Source organism: Ictalurus furcatus, chromosome 3 (assembly GCF_023375685.1).
Source record: "Ictalurus furcatus strain D&B chromosome 3, Billie_1.0, whole genome shotgun sequence".
In the NCBI taxonomy this organism is placed as follows: domain Eukaryota; kingdom Metazoa; phylum Chordata; class Actinopteri; order Siluriformes; family Ictaluridae; genus Ictalurus; species Ictalurus furcatus.
Genome location: NC_071257.1, coordinates 22,677,955 through 22,697,295, shown reverse-complemented (window position 1 = coordinate 22,697,295; position 19,341 = coordinate 22,677,955). Strand labels below are relative to the sequence as shown.

General features: G+C 35.8%; 2 protein-coding genes across 2 annotated transcripts; both read left to right on the top strand.

Annotated features, from left to right (window-relative positions):
• Positions 1-7,569: 7,569 nt before the first annotated feature.
• atoh7 (atonal bHLH transcription factor 7) lies at positions 7,570-9,014 on the top strand. The gene has a single exon (XM_053620132.1). It carries the CDS (start codon positions 8,030-8,032, stop codon positions 8,450-8,452), a length of 423 nt encoding a protein of 140 aa, XP_053476107.1. The 5' UTR covers positions 7,570-8,029; the 3' UTR covers positions 8,453-9,014.
• Positions 9,015-11,321: 2,307 nt separating this feature from the next.
• On the top strand, positions 11,322-17,611 carry pkd2l1 (polycystic kidney disease 2-like 1). Its single transcript, XM_053621524.1, has 15 exons — positions 11,322-12,052; positions 12,305-12,418; positions 13,243-13,349; positions 13,699-13,952; positions 14,218-14,442; positions 14,543-14,771; positions 14,888-15,058; positions 15,169-15,350; positions 15,460-15,580; positions 15,673-15,771; positions 15,877-15,983; positions 16,066-16,183; positions 16,292-16,392; positions 17,088-17,236; positions 17,377-17,611. Exons 1-14 carry the CDS (start codon positions 11,731-11,733, stop codon positions 17,233-17,235), a joined length of 2,298 nt encoding a protein of 765 aa, XP_053477499.1. The 5' UTR covers positions 11,322-11,730; the 3' UTR covers position 17,236; positions 17,377-17,611.
• The last annotated feature ends 1,730 nt before the right edge of the window (positions 17,612-19,341 follow it).

Sequence of the window (19,341 nt, the reverse complement as noted above, 5' to 3'; positions counted from 1 at the left end):
CAATCACCAGATCTCAACCCAATTGAACACCAATGGAATATTTTGTACTGATGAACTGGCATTGTCCATCACAACCATCAAAACACCAACTTGTATCTTGTTGAAGAACGGTGTTCAAGTCTCCAGCACAGTTCCAAAGACTTGTAGCATCTGGGCTAAGGTGCACTGAAGCTGTTGTGATGGTTTGTGGTGGGCCGACACCTTACTTAAATGTTACAAGACCTTACTATGTTGTTTATTTTTTGTTGTTTTGAAAATAAGAGATGTTTTTTTGTTTGTTTTAAAAATCCAGCATAATACATAAAAATAACATTTTGCTCTGTTAGGTGGAATTACTAGGTCTTCCTTTTGTAAAACTTTATTTAAATGCAGCATTCACAGGGCTACACAACACCTGACATAAACTCACCTAAACATATAAAGGCTTATTCTATCAGGCATAAGCTGTCATGTAAGTGTTTTTTTTTTCTATATCAAGTTGAAAAATGACATGACACCTAACGTAGCAAAGTGAGATAGATTTTAGCTGAAATAAGTTGTGTTATGACTCTTTCCTGGGTAGATTACATACGTGAAAACTGCATTAGTAGGTCAGTGTATACATATGATGTGTCACACAATTATGACGCAGCATGCATAAAATCAAAATCATCATTATTATAAGATTTCATAAACATGTTCCAGCACGACAATGTCCCTATGTACAAAGCAAGATCCAAGAAGACATGGTTTGCCCAGGATGGAGTGGAAGGACTTAGGTGGCCTGAACAGAGCCCTGACCTCAACCCGACCTTTAGGATGAATTAGAACTGCTGACTGTGTGCCAGACATCCTCAACCAGTATCAGTGTCTGACCTCACTATGTTAATATAGCCCAATGAGCACAAATCTGTGCAGCACTGCTCCAAAACCTAGTGGAAAGCCTTCCCAGAAGAGTGGAGGTGGATTATAACATCAAAGGGAGGACTAAATCTGGAATGTAATCTTCTAAGAATCACATATGGGTGTGATTGGTCAGGTGTCCACATACTTTTGGCCATATAGTCTATGTTTCTTTATCGCCAAAACACAAATTGAGTTCTAATGTTGTTCTAACATAAATCAGCCTTGAAAAGCAAAACTGACAAAAGAAGCCTTTTTGTTTGTTTGTTTGTTTGTTGTTGTTGTTGTTTTTACAGCAGATGCCTGTTGGAATAATGCCTGATAAATATTCATAGTTATGTCAGTTGTTATGAAGGACCTATAGATGACATCTAGCCCTGTGTATGTATAGTATTTCCCTTCCTATCTCAATACATAACAGTACTTTTTGACAGCCTTTTTTTTTTTTGAATATCAGATTCACCAAAAAGCTTAGAGGTCCAGATGTCTACATGAGATCAGATCAGCTAGTAGGAGACAGAACTCCTGCCGGTGATCCTGTTGCCATGTGATCCCTAATTGTAAAATATCCGAGCTTATTTAATTTTAGGTTCAGAAAAAAAAAAAGCTGCAAAGTTTTGAGTTTTGAGTAACAATTTATTTATTTATTTACTTTACATTTGAAATGAATTCTGAACCTGATAAATAATACTGTTGTTATACTCAGAGCTCCACAACGAATGTTTAGTTACTGGGCATCCAAATAGAGTAATAATTCAGCAGAAACCGTGTATATGTCATTTCCTGCCAGACTGATGTCTTTTTAATGATACAGTCATGGCCTGTGTTAATACACTTGAACCATGAGTCAGAATTAGCATCTCTGTATTTTTGTATGCTTAACATCCATCTAAATGAGAATACTGCACAATTACTCTACATTAAACACAATAGCAAAATGGTTTGGCTCTTGCCATGTGTTCTTTTTGGCAGTGGCAGAGAGAAGGCAGATTCTTGTGTGCTTTGTTCTACACAGAGGAAGTGAGTGTATGCTTGAGCTGCACAGATCTGTGAGGAGATATGACAATGCTGCATGCTACAGCATGTTGCAGCTCATCTCAGGTACAGAAGGTGCCAGACTGTAACCGTAGCAAGAGAGATGAGAGACAAGACCACAGACATGTTCAACAAAAAGAGTTTCTAAACTGTGCTTAAATTACTTCTATTGCATAAGTCATACTTCATAAGTTTTAATTTGTTGATTATATTATGCGCATAAGTGAGCTTGATACAAATTGAGTTTTAGTGTTAGATTAGCTCTGTGATATATCATGATAGAGATTTTGAAAATGAAATCATACTTTAACTCTGTTAATTTGCGTTGTTTCTATGATGTTTATAAACTAAAGAAAGTTCTATGTGCCCTCTGCTGATCAGAACCATTCCCTACAGCTACACAGTGACTGGGAAAAGCTAAATTAAAACAATGTGGGAGCCACTGAGAGCCATTTGAGCATTTTTTTGACAAAGTAGGAAAGAAGATTGAGAACGCCTTTTCTTAGCTTCATTCGTGAGTCATTTTGAATTAAAGTGGTAGCCAAATGAATACACCTAATTCACAAATAGGTGATGTCATGTATCAGAGAAGGAACTACAGTTCCCAGCAGCCACTGCACCTTACTACATTACAGTCACATGAATCACTCTGAACTCTGCACCTGAATCACTATGGTTAACCAGCACTCATGTGTATATAAACATACTTTGCACTGTACTCCTTGTCTTACGTTTGTCTTCCTTGTTGTATTTAGGTCTTTGGTTTATGTTTAGTCTTTGTCATAGTGTTTTGCCACAAGGTCTTAGTGACTTTTATGTTTTTGTTATGGTCTTTATTAGACTTATTATCTGCACTTGCATCTGTCTCCATCTCCAAACCGTGACAGGTGACAAATAAAATGAATAAATAAATAAATAAATAAATAAATGTTTAAGTTATATTTCACCATAGAGTAAAGGTGATCATTCAGAATAACTTTGTATTAATTTGCAGTGAATCGTCCATCATGATCCGGTGAGAAACAGAGAGAAGAACTTGAATATAAATTATCTGGTAAATGACGTGTACTGTAATACTTACATGTGATCAAATATACAGTGCTATGAAAAAGTATTTGCCCCATGCTGTTTTTTTGTTTTGTTTTGTTTTGTTTTTTTTTTACAATTTTTACTAGATTGTTTCAGAAATTAAAACAAAATCTAAGATAAAACAAAGGCAACCTAGAAACAACCAGACCTGATTACTGCAAACCCTGTTCAATCAAATCAAATTTATTCTTTCACCCTCAGAAAACATTCACTATCACCCAGTGAGAACTTAACCATTTAAACAACTGAAAGTGAAATATAACATTAACGTAAACTGAGATTTTACAAGCTATAGCAGTAAATATTAAGAAATCTGCTCCCTTACTTTGAAATTCATCATCTTCAAGAAGAGTAAACTTGTGGAGTGTTTGAAGTCCACAGTAATTTATATTTATATATCTAGGTGGCTAAACCAGGACATGGCACATGCTCAAACTTCACCTCCTCCAAGTTTTGGAGATCCAATTTAATGAGTTTAGTAGTGTATTTAACACACCATGGGTGTTCTTAGTTAGATTATTCCCAATATTCTTAAATTGCTTATCCAGTTGCTTTCTCACTGACAAGTGACAGTATAACGACTGTTTTTAATAGCTAGCCATATTAAATATTGTACATTCTGCAATGCTCGTCCATTCCCCTGCCAAACTAATCAATGTACCTACTTGTTTTGTACATGTAGATATATAATTTGCCTAACGTAAATAACAAAAAATGGACAAAATCACTGATTGATGTTACTGAGCACTAACAACCTGAGGTAAGCATTTTAATAGTTAAAAGAACTTGTGCTGAAATGTTATTTATTTCAAATTGGGTGTATTGTTATAGGAAAACAGTGAATACCGTTAAAATCCCTGAAGTGGATTATTTTATAATAGCACGCCGCTCTGTAGAAAACATATGGCTAAAGAGGTAGAAGGATTTTGTATGACCTGTCTTGGGCTTTCTAATCTGCACTTTATTAGGAACACCTGTACACCTACTCATTCATGCAATTATCTAATCAGTGAATTGTATGGCAGCAGTGCAATGAATAGAATCATGCAGATACAGGCCAGCAGCTTCGAGTAATGTTCACATCAACCATCATAATGGGGAAAAATTTGATCTCAGTGATTTTGACTGTGGCATGATTGTTGGTGGTTTGAGTATTTCTATAACTGCTGACTTCCTGGAATTCTAATAAGCACAATATTTTAATGCACAGCAGTCTAGAGTTTACTCAGAATATTGCAATAAAGAAAAAACATCCAGTGAGCACAGTAGTTCTGTGGATGGATATATGGTACAGTTCTGATGCTCACATGACCATTGTTGGCAGTTTAGGTGGTGGACAGGGGTCAGCATGGACACTATGACCTGTCTGTGGCTCAGCAGACACCCATACACAGCAAGCTGCAATACATTGTGTGTTCTGACACCTTCTATCATAGCCAGCATGAACTTTTTCAGCAATTTGTGCTACAATCTTCTGTAGGATTGAACTAGACGGTTTGCCTTTGCTCCCCACATGCATCAGTGAGCCTTGAGCACCCATGACCCTGTCATCGATTACCAGTTGTCCTTCCTTGGACCACCTAACCACTGCATATCAGGAATACCAACACTTGCCAATTTTTCTTGCTTCCAACACTTCAATTCTGAGAACTGACTCTTCAATTGCTGCCTAATATACCCCACCCATTGACAGTTGCCATTGTAACGAGATAATCAATGTTATTCACTTCACCTATCAGTGGTTTTAATGTTTTAATCTTTAGGGTGAAGAAACAACTCAGTACCATATTAAATATTAACTGCAATGTTAATATTGCAGTTGCAATGTAAATGTTTACAACATATTAATGGTTTAACCAGAGGATGCTTGGAAGGATCTCCTCTTAAAAGAGTACAGCCTTTACTTGAATTTCATTTGTGTGTACAAAGTATAAATCTTTATCCTCAGCATTATTTCAGCTTTAAGCTGTTTAGAGGGCATTAAATCATGTCTATTTAAAATTTCCTTAAATTAAATAGCATATTACAGTAAGTAATGTATTTATATAAGGGCTCCCACTCTTTTTACTTTTAGAATCGATTGTCAATGTAATGGGAAAGCATGTGTTTATTAGCTAATTAAGCAAACTAATCCTATCGGCCAAAGGGAAAAGGTTCAGATAGGCATGAAATTGCATTCACCTTGTGTGCCCTAATTACAGCCACCAGCATCATCTCACCATATGGCCATTTCAGGGCTGTTTTTATGTCATGTATGGAGGGCAGTGATTTCATTTAATGCTAAATATCTCTCTATGGCTAATATTTATCTTTCAGTCAATTAAGCCATTTTAGTACTTTATTACCCTATTCCCTAGATGCATTTATCTGAATTTATTATCTGTTATTTAAAAGTAATTCTCTAATTCTAATTAATTCCAAAGAACAATTTTACCTCATGTAGATGAACAGATGGTAGAAATTGCTTAGAAAACTTTTAGACTGATTATATGTCACAGTTCGGAGTAAACCTCTAGAAATTATTGTGGTAAACAAATCATGCAAAACTGTTATGGTTATCTTCTGAAACTTTTATTAAGCAAAAATGGTTAAATCAGATGTTAATTCATCTAATAAATTAACAAAGACAACAATTCTGACTTTTGTATTAATAGTCCTCCTACTATGCATTCTCTGGAAATTAGCTTTTAAGACAGTAACATACACTTTATTAAGGACTGATGTTCATCACTCCGTTGTGACATCTATTGGTGAAAATAAGATTAGCTAAATCCTAAGTATATTACATAATAAATAGACCTTCTCACTTTCCTTTTTTTAAAGGAATTACATCCTTATCCATTGCACTAATCTGTGCACACATGCCATGAAACGGTTTAGCATCAAACCCAGCATACAAGCTTGTCCCTGCTTAAGCAGGACATATGGCTTTTTCTAGTATGTGGCTACTTGCTCCAGACAAGGTGGTCATGTGATTAAGGTAAACACAGGGCTGTTCAGCATGTCTGACCCAGACCTTTTTAAACAAGACATGTAGCAGCTGGCCATCCTTGCCAATCTGCAATCAATGACTCAGACTGGTGGATGGGGTTTACATGCCTAATTGAACAGCACAGTTATTATCTGGTACAAAATAACCTGACAGCATCAGCTTATATGGCCTGACCATTCATCATTGGCTCATCTGGGGCATGAATTATTTAGAAATGTGGGGCGAATTTATGTTCTGGAAAATGAAGATACATTTGTGCTTATTGGAATTAAAGCTCACAATGAAAAACTACCTTGTATTAAATTAATGCTTAAAATATATAGCATGTACAAATGTTCAATCTACACTGCTAGTTTAGACATATATAGATAGATAGATAGATAGATATAGATAAATAGATAACTGCAATATAGATATATTACCTCATCTTGCAGACCTTTTCATTTAGGCTTATTGAAATTTGTTCACCATTTACAATGGTGTGCTTAATGCCCATGTATAAATTTATTCCTGAACCAAAGTGTATTTTTAATAAGTAGTTTTTTCTCTAGTTCTTACTTAAAATTAATTTGTTACCTTAAAAAAGGTAGTGTTCATTTACAACTTAGGAGAAGCAGTGAGGCTCTTGTCCTGTTTGGGAACTTTAAAAATCCCTCCTTTGTGAAGCTCCATCATGAAGCTGGCTGAAAAGATGCCCAAAAATCTGCAAAGATTCATCAGCAATCCTATTAAGACTTTAAAATATAAAATAGATCTTTGAACAATTTTCTTGAGAACTGCATTAATCCATATGTGTTATTTCCTAGTGTTAATGTCTTCACTGCTATTCTAAAATATAGAAAATAGTCAAAATGAAGAAAATATTTTTGTGAACTGGTAGCGTTTGTGCAGTAGATATAAAGATCTGAGATGTTTTCCTCAGAACAGATTGAATAATTGTTGATGGTTTCTCATGAACCTGTTATGAATCAATTTCTTGTGGTCTATATACCCTCTTAACAGATGGAAACAAACAGGAAACAAACACTTCTATCTGCTATAATTCTTCTGGGACATCTATATCAATTATTTATTTAACATATAGGACAGCTTCGTGTCTGACACAATCACTAATACATGTCTCATAGAGTGTCTCATTTAGATAGTCAACTAAGAAAACTGTTAAATATTTAAACACATTGATCTCAGTGATCTCAGTGAAAAATATATAAATGGAATAAACTGGGTGTCAACATCACTAGCAGATTCAATCTGGTGATAAAATACCCAGTACAGTATAATTAAATTTATTTGTATGACACAAATGGGGTAACATAATTAAAATGAGTGAAGTGTGTTTAGATTTCAGGAATTAAAACATTATATTCATTTTTGAGAACGTCCCATTTTTGTCAGTTCTTATGCTCAATATTTATAATGATACCACAATTATGGACTGCCAGTAGACCCTGTCTGCTTTTTTGTTTATGTCTAAAGGCCGGCGAAATCCAGCCAAGACAAGAAAATAAAATTCCATAGATGCTCAGAAATCAAGTCCATTTAATTAAGTAGTTCTCACTCATTGACCCCCAGTGAGTTAAACTGTCTGGGCCAGATGGTAAGTTTTCTGTATTTGTAATGCACAGTTTGGAGAAGCTTAACATTGATAGGCCTGCCAAAGTTAATTTGAATGTCATTAAAGTTTGAGTGAATGGAGTGGGGTAAGGGTGGGGTGTATGTGTGTGCATTAGTGATGCTGTCCAGTGTGTGTGTGCATGTGTGGATTGAGGAGTATTAATGTTTGGATGGGGCAATAGGATGGGGCTCCACCTGCTGCCACCTGTCAATATTCAAGTCCTATATAAGCGTCTTTCCTCCTCAGGGAAAAACAGAGCTGGGCTTGGTGCTCACACAACAACCTGGACCTTTGTAAGAGAACAAGACCATCGAAAGAACTCTTGTTACTGACTTTTAAAATATTTCTAAACAAATAGTTGTTTATCTCCATCATTGAAGGACTGCAGTGTCACATTTGGACATATAACAGAAAAGATGAAGCCTTGCACACCAGCCTGTGTGGATTTGGATTCTGAGTGTGATCCCAGAGACCTTGAGAAGTTTCGGAGTGTGGTACGGAAGAGAGTGGCAGCCAACGCCCGAGAGAGGAAGAGGATGCAGGGCTTGAATACAGCTTTCGACCAGCTGCGCAAAGTGGTTCCTCAGTGGGGTCAGGACAAGAAACTTTCAAAGTATGAAACGTTGCAGATGGCTCTGAGCTACATTATGGCCCTCAACCGCATCCTGAGTGATTCTAGTAGAAACAGCACCCCTCACAGGCAATGGCTGGATCTGCAGGATGACAGCCTACAATCAGAGAGCTACCCCTGCATCGGGAGGTACGGCTCACCCACTGAAAACGAGTGCATGTACACCTCCTTCCCTTACCACTGCGAGGATTTCCAAGTCCTGACTTAGACTGAGACATGGTGGAGTGTTAACTTGTATCTCCTATTCTGTGGATACAGGACTCAGTAAATACATTTGTATTACAACTATTTTTATGTATTAGCCTATCGTTCATATTGATCAGCTTGGTTTAACTTGGTACAAAATTATTCTAGCAATATAGAGACCATAAAAGTAATTTCAACAAAAAATGCTTTATTATGGTTATTAATTTATTATGTAGTGAGAAGTCCTGGTTCTCTCAGCCAAACACTCAGATCTTGTATTGCTTTGTATCAAATCATTCAATTAAAAGCATGGAAGCTTAGTTAAAGCTTAGTGTACAATAATATCTGTAAATGTCTGCTTAATTTTTTTCTGTTCTTTTTGTAAGTTTGGGTTTATTGCAAAGTGTGGTTTCTTGACAAACAGACATTTCAGTTAACTGAGTATTGTTTATTTAACTTAAGCATTCTAGCAGTAGCAGATTTCATTGTATACTATGTACAATTTCTAGTACATCAGTGCAAGAATAAACTTGATAAATGTAGTTCCTAATGTTGTTGTCTTTTTTGCTTGTTTTAGACATGGATCAGCACACAATAAATTGTTCACAACAACACGATCTATTGTTGTTCTTAATTAGGTAGAAATGAAAGAAATTGTATAGAAGCATGCATGGCAGGAATTTAAGAACAATTTGATTGTTGATCTGATTTATTCATTTACATCATATTTATATTGTAAGTATTGTGTTAAGAGATAATGTGTTTAAGCTTTTTTTTTTTTTTTTTTTTTTTTTTAGTTCCAGATTTACTGCAGTAAATCTAAGAGATGTCAGATGTGTGTGTCTGCTCAACTGTGCTCACTGCCCAGATAAAGGCTTGGTCATTTCACCAGACCCTGGTGTGTCATTAGATAAGGTGGCTCCAATTAAACATGTCTCTGCTGTTACCTCAGAGAAAGTATAAATCATGTTTATAGCACAACATGTGACATCAGATCAAAAGGCTTTGATCATCAGAACTTTGCTTGCAGTATTTGGGCTGTTTTATGCACAATAGTCTACTCAGTTGTGATCATATAGTCTATAAGATGTCAAAATTAATGTGGACATTAATGTTTACCTGGGCAGACCAGGACAAATAATAATGTCTTTTATGTGCCAAGGTAAGTCAGGCCAGACTGACTCAATAATGGACATCTATACCACAGCATCAGAGAGGAGTGGTACAGTGAAACTGAGTATACAGGGCTACAAGATTGTGTACAAGCTTGAACAATTGTGCAAGAGATGCACAGTGGCCAGAAATCCATAGATATATTTGTTCAGTTGGTGCTTGCTGGGTAGAGTGGGTGTACTGTACTGCTGTCTTTGTGTTTCAAGTGGTCTTCAGGTGGCTTTTGGAACCGAGATGGAATAAAGTTGTCGAGACTGGGGTTTCCCTCCTTAGGACTGCTGATCTAAAATCTTATCAAAATTTAGGATGACCCAAACACATGATCCAGTTCCAGGCCAGCAATATGAATCCTAGATTAATATAAACCTTATACGCTTCTTATAACTTCTTATTCCTAAAATAAGGACAAGTATAATTGAAAATTACCCTATATGTGATGCAGGTGTGATTTGATGAAATAAAAGGGAGACGTCCTGTAGAGGGTGAACAGATATGTCTATGCCATACTAGTTTAACCTTCTAGAAATATATCTCTGTATATCTTTACACTGTATAAAGGAAATATTTCTTTACCTGAAATGTGAAATGTGTAATTATTAGTCCCTTTAATAACTATTATTAGCAATGTCTATGTTAGTCTAAATAACTGAACACTGGCTCGGTCACTTGTTAAAAACTATGAACATGGCCCATGTTATGAACAAAATGTGTTAATATGAATGGTGGCTTTGTCATTTAAGAGTAGAAGTAGATGGGATTTGGTGATTATCTTCAAAACATTTGAACAGAAATTATTAATATACATCAAATTAATAACATTGCATAACTCTGGTTGGAATTTGAGTCCTTGGCTTATGTACAAATATATTGTGGCCAAAGGCTCAGATTTCAACTAGAATTGTGCAATATTATTTATTTAAGGTCTATTAACAATTTATAGTCAAATATTTTGGCTGATCCTCACCAATAATTATAGCGCTTCCATGAAGCACAACTGGACTCAAGAAAGGTTTCTGTGACCAAAAAGCACATGGATGTTTGCTGACTTTAACAAACTAGGTGAATTAAATGAATTGAACTAAAATGGGGCACAACCACTGATATGCCACTCGAGCACTCTTGATTGGAGAGAGAAAATGAAGCTCTTTGTTGTTCAGTGACTGTGTTTAATTTGGCTGTTTACAATGGTGATGCTTGAGCAGCTTGGTCTCAGGTCAAGATGCACAGACAAATACAATGCATTTTAACAGCAATAATAGCACTTTTGTTATAACAAATGATTACAAGACTACTTAACAATTATCAACATGAAACATAATTTTTTTTTTTTTAGAAAACCCAAAAAAACTCAACAAAAAAAATAGACTCTCATTTTTGAAGTCATTATGCAGTCATCAAACATGGTTGAAAGTTTTTCCTACATATTTTTTTTTTATGATTAAGAGGACTTCAGTTGTGTTACTGTGTAGTATATAATATTGCTATGTGTACAAACATTTTTTGTCTTATGAATATACATTTGTTGTTTGTCAGCATCTGGCTGTTTTTCATGCGGGACACCTTTCACAAATTTTCATAAAGAGAAGCTTGCTGTTATCCATGGGGCAGATGTAATTATATTCAGTACACCACACATACTGTTTCTATATAATATAATGTATTCATCATGATATCTATTGTCTTGACATTGGGAGCCAGTGAGTAATGAGTTAATCCTTCACTTTGACAGTGCTAAAAGGAAAACATGAAGTGAAATGCTTAATTAAAAATTGTTGGGCAAGATGTATTAGGTATATCTACAAGTCTTATTTCTTTTTCCTGGACAATTAACATTCTATGTATGTATGTTCTATGTACTAAAACACAGATGTAAGCGGCCATCTACATTTTCACTGTTTGCTCCATGCTATTACAGCGTTTTTGTGTTATTCTACGTCACATTACAAAAAAAAAAAAAAAACCTTGGATGTCTCGGATGTTCCGTCAATGGACCCTTTTTGTTTAGATGAACAATAGAGTCCACCCTCCCCTTTCAAAACCAATAGCATTTTCTCTGAGTGGTGTCCAGGGAGAAGGTATAAAAACAGGTGGTACCTATCTCTAACCAACAGATCTCTTCTAATATCTATGAAAAACACTGACTTACACAGAGCACCTCAAAACAACGTATCAACCGGCAACACCTCAGTAACCAGCATGCAGCACTTAAATGGCAGGGCAGAAAGCCACATGAGCAGTAAGGTAGAGTGTGAACTAGAGAGTGTAGGGAAACAAGGGTGGGTGAACCAGGCATACTGTGACACCCCCCCACTGGAAAGACACTCCGTCAGCACTGTCTACAACATTTCACCCCATTTTGGTGCACCAAACCCCTACCAGGCCGAGGCCACGATGCTACATCAACAGCCAGAGAAGAAGAAATCTGGATGCTGCTCTGCTTTCTTTAAAGGTAAATGTACTCTGACAATCTGTTGTGCAATCTATTTTGTATACCAGCTTTAATACACTGTATCTCTGAAAACAATTCTTCGAAAAGTGACTAATTTTAAATATATTTTTCACTTTTCAATATGAGAGATGACTGAACATAGATGAAATTATGTTGAATTATCAATTTGCTGCACTGTGGGAAACAATCATTTTGATGACAAATGAACACAATATGGTTGAACAAAAAAAAAAACTAATTCTGATTTGATAGGACTATGGGGAACAACAATGACAGAGGACACAACAAAAAATAAAGAGCTCTTTCTCAAAACAACTCTCAGAGAGTTATTTGTCTACATTCTTTTCCTAGTGGACATGTGTTTATGTAAGTATGAAGGTTTTGAACATTTTTCACAGTAGTTGCCATATATATATATATATATATATATATATATATATATATATATATATATATATATATATATATATATATATATGATGTGTGTGTGTGTTTTAGCATGGATTATTACCTAATAAACCATGAAACCCATAAAGTATATTACATTTCAATATATTTAGGTTTGTGTCAGGTATTACCTGTATCAGAGGTTTTAATGGGATGGTTATGATTTCTGCACACTAAATTTGTACAGTGGTGTGTTAAGTCTGTCTTATGAATAGGGTATATTTATGCGATAAGGAACATAAATTCAATAGGGAATTATTGTAGAACGTCATTGGAATCATCAAACTGTCTAGTGACCAATGTTTGTACTAATCCCCTGGTTTATTTTACTACTTTGTCCTATTATCTCCAGTGATCAGCCTCAGCCTAAGTGCCCATTATAAAACGTCAACCCAACCCCTGGTTTACACAGACCATTGTCTAGAGGAAACATTAATACTGAAAGGAATATATGCTGGGCTCTGCTGTGTTCTACTGATAAGTGCTCAATCCAAACCATTTCGTCTTTGTATAGTTGAATGTACATTGTTAAAGGGAGCTATTTGTGTCCCCCAGTGTCGTCGATCTGCAAATAAATCACCCTCCCCTAATTGAGCTCTTTGGTTTTTATGACGTGCCCATAGCAAAAGAAGGATCCTTGATTGAAACACCCAGCTATGTTGGATGTTGTGTGTGTTAAAGTGAATAATATAGATAGTATCATGCCATTGAAACTGATTATTAATAATCATGTTGCTTTTCAGTGACCTATGGCATGACCAGCTCAACCAGCTACTACTACACTAAAGTTATGAATGACTTGTTTGTGAATTCATTTGAGTCCATTGGCAGCATGGATGATTTTTGGACAGTGAGTAGTTCCTTATTACCATATCATATCATATCATTACATACATACATACATACATACATACATACATACATATATATATATATATATATATATATATAGAGAGAGAGAGAGAGAGAGAGAGAGAGAGAGAGAGAGAGAGAGAGAGAGAGAGAACAATTATTTATTTTAACTGATTTTCAAAAGATACATCCTGCAAAATATGTATACTGTGTCAAATAAAAGCAGAGTTCTATTACATTACTAAGTCAATTTGTGGTAAGCAAATAAGATTTGGTTTGAGCATTAAATGAATGGTGTTTACCCTCAACAAATTCATCAAAAACCATTTTTGTCTTAATCTCTTTAGTATGCTGAAGGTCCACTGATAGATGGCCTTTACTGGACTACATGGTACAATGACCAGCCTCTTGACACTGGGTTACACTCCTTCATTTACTACGAGAACATGCTCCTGGGAGTCCCTCGTATGCGACAGATAAAAGTCAAAAACAATTCGTGCAAGGTGCCCACAGACTTTCGTGCTGAAATCACCGACTGCTTTGATGTGTACAATAACAAGAAAGAAGATAACACTGACTTTGGACTTGTCAATGGATCAGCGTGAGTGAAGTCTCATATCTGTTCAGAATCACTTGATTGTATGATTAAGAGTAGTTACATTCATTCTGAAATAAACAGTAGGCAATTTTCACATTTTTTACAAGCCAACCATATACAAAACCATCCTGTGTCTATGAAGTCATTTTGACTGTACATGTATTATAAGCTGCTGCTCTAGTTTTACGTTAGTGCTACTACTTAAACCAGATGACATCATTTCATATTGCTCAGCATTCACTAAATTCTGTGATTTTATTTTCTTCAGCTGGACATACCACACAGAAACTGAGATGAAAGGGTCAGATCACTGGGGTTTGCTGGCCACATACAGTGGAGCAGGGTATTATCAGGACCTTGCCTTGACCGAAAATGAAAGCACTGCCATCCTGGCAGAACTCAAAGAAAACCTGTGGCTGGACCATGGAACCAGGGCCATTTTCATTGATTTTTCCACATACAATGCCAACATCAATTTGTTCTGTGTTATAAGGTACTAAACATTACATAATAATATGTATAGATTAATGTATAATGCAATCATTCGTAATGAATGTCTTGTTGACATGATAAAATATCACTCTGTTTCTCAGGTTGGTGGTTGAGTTCCCCGCCACCGGTGGAGCAATACCTTCATACCAGATCCGGACAGTTAAGCTGATTCGGTACGTTACCTCATGGGATTACTTCATCCTCGGCTGTGAGATTGTCTTTTGTGTGTTTGTCCTTTACTACATTGTGGAGGAGATACTGGAGGTCCGCATACACAAGTGCTCATACTTCACCAACATCTGGAACATTCTGGATGTGGTAGTATTACTGGTAAGGTGAAGTTTTTTCATGGCAAGTTATATACAGTTATATTATTCAATCATACTTCCCCTACTTTACCTTTGAAAAAATAGGCAAGTAGAATGTTTGCTGTTTGTTCCCCACAGCTTGCTGTTGTTGCAATCATCTTCAATGTATTCCGGACTATCAAAGTAAACAAACTACTTGGAAGCTTACTAAAAGACCCTAGCATCTATGCAGATTTTGAATTTCTGGCATTTTGGCAAACTCAGTACAACAATATGAACGCTGTTAACTTGTTCTTTGCTTGGATCAAGGTAAAACCTTATCAGAGTTTCTAAACTGCACATAATACACTTTCATACCACTATCTAATGCAAAATGGATGAGACTAATTGCAATCCTGCGGTGTTCTTCTTCCCTGTAGATATTCAAATACATCAGTTTCAATAAGACAATGTCCCAGCTGTCCTCCACACTGGCACGCTGTGCCACAGACATCCTGGGGTTTTCTGTCATGTTCTTCATTGTGTTTTTTGCCTATGCCCAGCTGGGCTATCTTCTTTTTGGTACTCAAGTTGAGACATTCAGCACATTTCAAAAATGCATGTAAGTACTTTTTTTCATGGTTGATACTGCAGTCATAGTAGTTTGACGCAGATTTATTTAACTTCAGAAACGATATAGTAATACATAATGTTCCAATGGACTGTTGTAGTTTCACCCAGTTTCGGATCATCCTTGGAGACTTTGACTACGATAGCATTGACAACGCAAACAGAATCCTGGGTCCGATATATTTTTTCACTTATGTGTTCTTTGTCTTCTTTGTGTTACTGGTAAGTTCTCCAATCTTGAATACAAATGTCCGTTGAAACAAATCACAAGCATGACTTTTTCCCAACCAACCTGGACTTTGTCCATTGAACAGAACATGTTTCTGGCCATCATCAACGATACATACTCTGAGGTCAAGGAGGAGCTCGCCTCCCAACATGATGACCTCCATATTACAGACCTTTTCAAACAGGTGAGGCTAGCAAGATAGATAAAACGTTATTTGTTTTTCTAGAAAAGCACAAGTAAAATACATGTATACTGTATGAGTGCTTTCACTTAACACTATTAATTTCAGACCGTGATGAAGCTGAAATTCAAAAAGGACAGGATCTCAGATGTCCAGAAGGCCTTAGATGGGTCAAATGACTTAGACTTTAGGGACTTCCGAGAAACGCTAAAAGAGTACGTCACATTTTTATTCATGTATCAACAAACCAGGAATGAATGACTCACAGATATTAATGCTGTTTGTTTATCCACACAGAATGGGTCATGATGATCGTGATATCTCAGAAGCTTTCTCCAGATATGACCAGGATGGCAATCAGATTCTAGACCGTGAGGAGCAGGAGAAAATGAAACGAGAGCTGGAGGAAAAAAGGGTTTGGAACTTTCTTCCCTACAGTTTTTCCTTAAAATGTTCATGTTTCCTCTAACGTGTGTTTAACAATTACAATATCTGAGTGAAAAATGTATTTATATTTTACCAGAATGCACTCAATGCGGAGCTTCGTAATCTTACGAATAGAAATAAAGCAGAAGACAACGAGAAGAAAAACTCAAGCTCAGCGATTCACGAACAGCTTCAGATGTAGGCTATGTAAACATACAGTACCCACTAATCACTGAATGATGAATTCATCTATAATGAAAACAAATCAGGGACCGAGCATTTTGTTGCAAAATACTTTCCATTTACTCATCATTAGGGAAACCTATGACCTTTAATGAAGAAAATGAAGAACTGTAGTTCTAACAGTAATCAGTCAGTAATAATATAAAAACCACTCAATGACAGCAAATTAGATGGTAAAGACTCAAGCCAGCACTTGCACTTAATTTTGTTACATTTTATCATTTTTCTCAGCATTATATATTTTATATATATATATATATATATATATATATATATATATATATATATATATATATATATATATATATATATATATATTTTATTTGTAAATAAACTTTTTTTTATAACAAATGTATTTTTTATATTATGGGTTGGAATTATAAACTAATTTATTCATCTTTTTTTTTTAACAAAGCAACACTAGTGCATTGTTGCCAGTTTGTGAGCAAATACATACGTACATTGTGATACCCATCACGTATCCTAGAAATGTCTGAGATTCGTGATATGATCATCTTGTTACATCAGCCACCACTAACTGCACCGTTGTGCTCAGACAGGATTCCATCATTGTGTTCTTTCTATTGTGTTGTCACAAAACACAAATTCATGCTGCACCTGTTCTAAAGGCCATTACTGCTCTTATTTAGGTTGGTTAAACAAGTGGCTGAATTGGACGGTGCTCTAGCCATCACAATATCCAAGACTGACATGATCATGGAAAAACTGGGATTGCAGGACATTGAAAAAGCAAACAAAAAACACAACAAGGGAAAAGCACCTGGCAACGAGAAATGAGGTGAGGATCAGGTTCAACTTTGCTGTGCCCTTTCCTGCATGAAACTTTATTCTATGCACACAAGGTTGACATATTATAATCCTACCTATTACCCTAATAGCCTTTTGATATAGTTTTGGTTGTTATTGTTCTGATTACAGCAAGAGGGGTGAACATCTGGAAAGCGATGTTATGGTAAACCTAGAGCAAGTTCCCATCTTGGTCACTCGCTGCTCAACTGAGAAATGAAGGAATTAATTTTCAAATATTCTAGCCCACTGTCACAGAGAACATTAAATCTACACGTCACTGAAGCAAGCAACCAAAATACTTACAACCTTAATGGCTGGGAAACTATGAGAATAGGAAAACTACACCTATTATAGAAAATCTTACTCTCTCATCCAGGGATATAGGGTACATGACCATGGTGAATATTAATCTAGAAATAAAACTGACATCTTTGCAGTTGATGCATGTATTAGTACCTTCATATATGTATGAGTACCTTTACACAAACATTTCATCACAGGAACAGGAAGACATCAACCTGTAGAAATCACATCCTGTTACAGTGTGGATGACAGATCATGTATTTTATGTCCTGTATATGCTGTATTGTGAAACTAGAGTACTTATCATTCATTTAGATGATTATAACTAATTAGTAACCTCACCTGTTTGTGACAGATGTGCAAGTGAGTTGAATAAATTCTGTATGGCAGCTTAAAGGTCTGTACTAGTGGTCTTGAAAGCAAAACCCTTGAGCAACAGCCACACATTTTCAGAAGTCTTTCTTGATTGCAAATTTGTATAAAGACATTTGCTCAATGAATTAAAGACAAAGACCTCAAATTATATGAGATTAAAGAATTTAGGTGTAGATACATTAGGTCACAGATTCTGTACCCTGGCTTCACCTTTTGGCTAGAACATAACAGATTAAATTAATATTCAATAATCATATTCTTGTGTGTAAAGTGTGTAACTTTGCTAATGCTGATTAACTTTGAAAAGAATAAGCATATTAAAAATCTTTTAATGTATTACATGCAATTAATTGTAGGCATATTTGAACTCATTTATAAATGTGCTGATCTTGAATTGTGAATGTGAAAGTGCTTGAACCCAGAACACCTTATGCTTCAAATGTTACATGTTGGCTGCAAAAAACCAGCGATTAAAATTTTTTAATATAAATATTTTTCTAAAAGTTATACTTGCCTCTAAAAATACAAAAACCAATAAATGTTTTCAATCCTAAAATAAATTTAAAAAAAAAAACATACAGAACATATTCCTAGTCCAATGGTTCATTTATTGAGATTCATTTAGACTTAAAATTATCAAATGCTAGATGGCATTCAAACATTTTACCTACTACATTCGGTTCCAGAAGCAACCTCAAGAAATGTGATTTGAAACATGCATTTCAAATCTACAAAATCCCCCCCACCCCCACCCTGCCCAAAAAAATCCCCAAATCTCATTTGTCTGGCTACTAGAGAAAATGGCACGCATATTTGTCAAAACTGCTAATGGAGCAAATCTACTGTAGGGTCTAAAATCAACAATGCAGCTCTCTACAAGGGTCTCAGATCAGTAAAACGGAAAACTGTGCGACTGAAAATTAAGGCTTCTTTATAACACTGAGTGAATTCAGCATGTCAGCCACGTGTAATCATGTGTCTGTCAAGAGCAGTGGAGTTTCTGCTCTATCCAGACATAAAGATGGGATGCGCTGAAAACCCTTTTCCACACCCAGTTATCAAAGGTTATTTACATAATCAGACAGAGTGACCCTTTCTTTAAAGTGAACGAGATTTCACTGTCGGTAAAACATAGTAAAAAGATAACACGCTGTATCAAACTCTAGAATTCTGAGAGAAATGAGGAGCCAATGTGAATTAAATATACACAACTGCACATAGAAATTCATTTACACTTCAACATTTACAAGACACCGGTCCAATGAACCCCAAAAAGTGCCTTTACTTACATGTGTTTACTGTGTCAGAACGCTTGTTTTGCTTCTTTAGGTACAAAATTTGAAGTCCATTATGTGACTAACAAGCAAACACGTCAGCTATTTGGAAGGGGAGAAATGAAAGTTTTAAATGCATTGT